The sequence below is a fragment of the Mytilus galloprovincialis genome, chromosome 2, assembly GCF_965363235.1.
Source record: "Mytilus galloprovincialis chromosome 2, xbMytGall1.hap1.1, whole genome shotgun sequence".
Lineage (NCBI taxonomy): Eukaryota > Metazoa > Mollusca > Bivalvia > Mytilida > Mytilidae > Mytilus > Mytilus galloprovincialis.
Window position 1 is genome coordinate 44,975,254 of NC_134839.1, and position 6,000 is coordinate 44,981,253.

Below are 6,000 nucleotides of genomic sequence, written 5' to 3' on the forward strand. Positions count from 1 at the left end.
CCCGCCCGCCCCTCTGTATTCGTCCCGCCCCCAATTTTTTTATTTTATAAAATTTACGATTTCCGGATTTCGTTCATTCCCGTTACCGGTAACCGTTAAAATTTCGTTTCATCCTCAAAGCTTCCTGTTTCAAATTTCGGTTTTGTACCTCAAGTAAATCGAACAAAAATGATTAAGTCGACCTTTCCGCTGCTCTATGATGACAACATCATCTTCCGAGAGTAAAGATTGATAACGAGAATGACGTGAAATATTGGTGTTACGAGAAACACGCTGTTTCCAAGACTGCAAATCGCGGTATGTCACAAATTTCTGTGATTACGGAAAACTGCGGACTTATTTTATTTATGCAATGACTTTGTCTCAGGAAATTTAAACTGTAAATGATACCCAAAGCGCAAGATTCGTGGAAACCATTGATACAAAAAACATGACTGGATTAAAGATATTGAAACACAAGCACAAACTTGTCAGATTTATGACCGTTTATTGAATTTAAAAAGTCGACTAACATATGCATTTTATTTATGCAAGCCCTTTGATTTCACCCATGGCTGTCTTTTTATGTTGACAAACAGCAAATGTCCCAATACACCCAAAAGAGTCATTAAACAACAACTTTTTTTTATTATAAAGTTCATGTTTTACATGATAATTATATTTTCATCTTGCATATAAAATACCAACCCTATTATTTTCAACACTCTCTGAGTTTTCATTTTATTCTGTACTCATAATAATTGTGTTGCATACCAATGCATATGCTTCATTTTATGGGAATACAAACCATTGTTTAGAAACCCAAATACATTTGGTGTAGGTAGTCTAACTGAAGAGAGTATTTCTCACACGTTTTTGTTCTTAAGTTTTTAAAGCCGCAATTAGATATATTCATTTAAGGATTGGAAAAATTATGTAAGATTCCTCATACTTGTGTATATAAAAAAGAAGATGTGGTATGATTGCCAATGAGACAACTACATGTATCCACAAAAGACCAAAATGACACAGACATTAACAACTATAAGTCACTGTACGGCCTTAACAATACATGATATAAGCTTATTATTTCACTTGCATATATGAAGAACTCGTCACAAAACATGCAAAAGGGTTTCATATGAAATAAAATTTAAAAAATAAAATCCTCCCACCCGCCCCATTTTTTTCAAAAATTTGGATGAAAATCTACTAATTAATTTTAGTTGGCCTAATAGGCTAAGAATATTTGGCATATAGGTTCCTTGTGAGTTCTACATGTCTGTCAGTCAGGCTTACTATCCCCAACCTCATTTCTTCTGAACTTGACAATGTTTTCATTGATACTGTAATGTGTATGTGACACTAGTAATTTTGGGGCCCTTTATAGCTTGTTGTTCGGTGTGAGCCAAGGCTTTGTGTTGAAGGCCGTACATTAACCTATAATGGTTTACTTTTTTAAAATTGTTATTTGGATGGAGAGTTGTCTCATTGGCACTCACACCACACCTTCCTATATCTATGTGATTCTTGAAGTAACATCTATGTATAACAATTGTTACAGATTCAACATCAATCATGTTAAGTATAACAGGCAAGACATTTCAGTGTTTGCATCATTGGAATGAAATAGGCACTAAAAATTCTATTAAAGGTACATGTAGTTGGTAAGGACAGTTTCTTGCTAATTGAAATTTTGTATATTTTAACTATTATGTTACTGTTACAGAAATGTATTGAGGGAAGAATGACAAACAGGATACCCACAGAAGGTGACGACTTTACAGATGATTTGTTGGTGGAATGTTTTACAGTGTACCTAAAGCTACTTGTACTGCTGCATGATGATGTTAGTATATTGAAAAGAATTAGTTTTAACAAACATTTAAAAAAAAAAGCAGCATGTAGAAGAGTATGCCTGTGTTATTAGTGACACTTTTTTTTTAAGCTACCTGTTTTTCATGTTTAAAGATACTTGATAACAGCAATTAGAGATAACAATATTGCGGTCAGTATTGGTAATTGGACCATATGACTTAAATTTTATGTCAGTGGTAACCTATTATCTTGACCTTTGACCTCAAACATTAAATGTCCTCAAACTTGCACAAAAAATTAAAGGACAAAAATCTAAATTTTGAAGGAGTTCTATATCACAAGAAAAATCAAATGAAATATAGTCCCCAGAGATCTTTCCAAGCATCTTCTTTTTATGCCCCACCAACGAAGTAGAGGGGCATTATGTTTTCTGGTCTGTGTGTCTGTCTTTTCGTTGGTTTGTCCCTACGTCTGTTCTGCTTCAGGTTAAAGTTTTTGGTCAAGGAGCTGAAGTCCAATCAACTTGAGACTTAGTACACATGTTCTTTATGCTATGATCTTTCTAATTTTGAAGCCAAATTAGACTTTTGACCCCAATTTCACAGTCCACTGAACATAGAAAATGAAAGTGGGAGTTTCAGGTTAAATTTTTTTGTCAAGGTACTTTTTGATGAAGCTGAAGTCCAATCAACTAGAAACTTAGTACACATGTTCCTTATGATACGATCTTTCTAATTTTAAAGCCAAATTAGACTTTTGACCCAACTTCCACGGTTCATTGAACATAGAAAATGAAATAGCGAGTTTCAGATTAAAGTTTTTGGTCAAGGTATTTTTTGATGAAGTTAAAGTCCAGTCAACTTGAAACTTAGTACACATGTTCCCTGTTGTATGATCTTTCTTATTTTAATGCCAAATGAGATTTTTTACCCAATTTCAGGGTCCATTGAACAAGGAAAATGATAATGCGAGTGGGGCGTGTACTTTGAACACATTTTTGTTGACATTATTTTAATATCTTGAATATGGTTGAGATTCCCATTCGAAATCATGTATTTATGCCCCTGTCGCTAGATGTCGGAGGCATTAACCCTTTCACCTACAGCTGCCCCAAACAGAAGCTACTCTTGAGACGATGGCTTCCCTGGCTACTATGACTCAATTGGGAGATCTTCTTAATAAATATCAATAAAAACTTGTCTGAAATTATTTATGTCTTTATTTCATTCACTAACTCCATGTTCAGAGTTTTGTTCATGTTTTGATAATTTTTTCTTCATAAATTCTTTTATTTTTTGGCATTATTTTGGTGAAAATCTCAAAATTCAACTTTTGGACCCAAATAGTACTCATAATCTATTGTAATTTTTTCAGGCTGATAATAGTGCAATACTGAAGCTTGGTCAAGTAATTACCTGGAGTGATTCTCACCTGCTACCTGTATTAGAATCACAAGATCAGTCAAGGTCAAATAATTCTACCAGTCTGTCTTCTGAAACAGATAACAACACTCATTCAAATACACAAGATTTTACTCAAGGTGTATTTAGCCGTACTTTATATAATGTAGATGCTGCTGTGTTATTGTCTGGAGGTAGATCCAGAAAACGCTCTATTGGAAAGGCAAAACCACATGCAATTGACCTTGCATCAAATGTAATACAGGTGAGGAAAAAAAATAATTGAAAAGCTATATTATTGTATATTATAAAAAAAAATATAAAAAAGTGGAATATCTGCAGAATAATGATACTATGAACTTTGACCCTCCATTTTCCTACAGATATTCATTTTTCAAATCCTTTATTCCTTTGTTTAAAATCAGCTTGTAGTCCCATATTATGACTTCCTTATAGAACAGAAAAATACTATAAATCAATAAACAAATGAAATATAAGCAAAGGAAAATAATTTAATGGCAGATGTTTAGTCATTCGAAGATTTTTGAGCTTGACAAATATTGTAGGCACATGTCTATATAGTTGCAGACTGTATATTAATTTCCTCTTGTTTGATCTCTGTCTCCTTCTCATGTCTCTATAACTACATAAGGCCACAATTAAAAATATTTCAGTTTGCCCAAACCCGACCCATGATGACTGGGTGTGGGTAGGTAGGTAGGCAAATTCTTTTTTTTTTTTCTTTTTTTTCAGAATTTGCATGAAAATATTAAAAGATCTTAAAACCGTATATCTTTTTTTTTCGTCAAACCTTTGTAGAGACAACCAAAAGCCATGACTTTAAAACCTCTATCAATAAATTAGTCTACCATATGATTTGTATCCTGAGATGTTTATAACCCTGACAATTGCTAACTGTGTGAAAGGGCTGGTGGAATTATGAAGTGATTTTCAACAGTTCCATCAACACGATGTTTATGTAAAAAAAAATATCAGCTGATTATGTAATGATTAAATTTGTTTGCAGTTTTTAAATCCTATTTCTATTAAAATAGATTAAATGTCCTAAAATATTAATATGAATTATTATCTACCATCCTTTAATAGTTTGTGTCTTTTTTATGTTTTGAAAACAAAAACAAATTTATATTTTACATTATCACACAGGTAAACTAATTTGGCTATAAATAGATCAAAGCATGTTCTGTAGAATCTCCAAACTAAAAACGTATTTGTTATAATTTTATTTCTTTAAATAATTAAGTCTCCCAAACAAAGTTTGGAGACTTATTGTTTTTGCTCAGTTCTTATTAAGGTCTTTCCTTTTACAAAAGGGAAAGACCTTACTGTATTTCTTCTGTTTATTATTATTAAGGTCTTTCCTTTTACTAAAGGGAAAGACCTTACTGTATTTCTTTTGTTTATTATTATTATTATTATTATTATTATTCTTCCGTTAAACTTTGACAAATTTAGCCGCGTTAACCGTAAGACGTGTCGCTTTCATATTCACACTTTGTATTGGTGTCATGAATACCTATCTGGAACTCACCCTGTGAGTCGAAATATTTTGTCGGTTCGGAGTAATCCCTACGAAACCCAAAAACCTTGTTATCGTTCCAACACCATAACCGTAATAGGTAGAAAAAAAACAAAGGGTGAAATTTGTTCAGGACCAGACCCCGGTTCTTCGTTACATTTGGATCGAAAAGATTCAATGACTCATTGGGAGGGTTATGCCCCTATGAAAATTAACCAGTGTCGGTTGACCACCAAAACTCAGAAACCGCAAGTCGTAGACACCTAGGATCTTCACCATTCATCATGAATTCATATATCTTTGAAAAACACCTCAAGGTCAAATGTGTATGTTGACCTTGACCTTTGACCTAACACCTTGTTATGGGATAATCTCAGAAACTATTATACTGACAGAAGTTTTAAATAGTGGAAAATGTTTGGGTCATTACGGCGCAACTTTGTTACATTTTGACCGAAGAGATTTGACCTTTTTTTAAGGGGCATAACCCCTGTTTTAGGTTTCTGGAAAGCCAAATCAGCTTTTACTATATAACCAAAGGTCCTAGACCCATGGGGTCTTCAGCAATGACATTGGGGACTAATGACCTTGACAAAGGTCAAAAGGTCAAAGGTCAAGGTCATGTCCCAGATAGCGAATTTAGTGTTTTAAACATATAAAGGATTTTTAGTGCGTTTTAAAGCTTTTTAAGGTTGACCTTGACCTTTTCAATACATTCTACGTCTATTGGAACATGTATTTTACATTACAAAAGGAAAGACCTCTCAATTGTTCAAGAACAATTGACAGTTTAATTATTATTATTATTCTTTTTCCGCCAAACTTTGACAAATTTAGCCGCGTTAACCGTAAGACGTGTCGCTTTCATGTTCACACTTTGTATCGGTGTCATGAATACCTATCTGGAACTCACCCTGTTAGTCGAAATATTTTGTCGGTTCGGAGTTATCCCTCCGAAACCCAAAAACCTTGTTATCGTTCCAACACCGTAACCGTAATAGGTAGAAAAAAAACAAAGGGTGAAATTTGTTCAGGACCAGACCCCGGTTCTTCGTTACATTTGGATCGAAAAGATTCAACGACTCATTGGTAGGGTTATGCCCCTCTGAAAATTAACCGGTGTCGGTTGGCCACCAAAACTCAGAAACCGTAAGTCGTAGACACCTAAGATCTTCACCATTCATCATCAATTCATGTATCTTTGAAAAATACCTCAAGGTCAAATTTGTATGTTGACCTTGACCTTTGACCTAACACCTTGTT

General features: G+C 33.8%; 1 protein-coding gene across 4 annotated transcripts in view; it reads left to right on the forward strand.

Moving 5' to 3' along the window:
* Nucleotides 1-6,000, forward strand: part of LOC143063659 (condensin-2 complex subunit G2-like) — an 87,986-nt gene that overhangs the window by 54,067 nt on the left and 27,919 nt on the right. For all 4 annotated transcript variants that reach the window (XM_076235926.1, XM_076235929.1, XM_076235928.1 and 1 more), the window contains exons 21-22: nucleotides 1,709-1,828; nucleotides 3,172-3,462. In XM_076235926.1, the coding sequence (XP_076092041.1) occupies nucleotides 1,709-1,828; nucleotides 3,172-3,462 (411 nt within the window). The remainder of the gene's footprint in view (nucleotides 1-1,708; nucleotides 1,829-3,171; nucleotides 3,463-6,000) is intronic.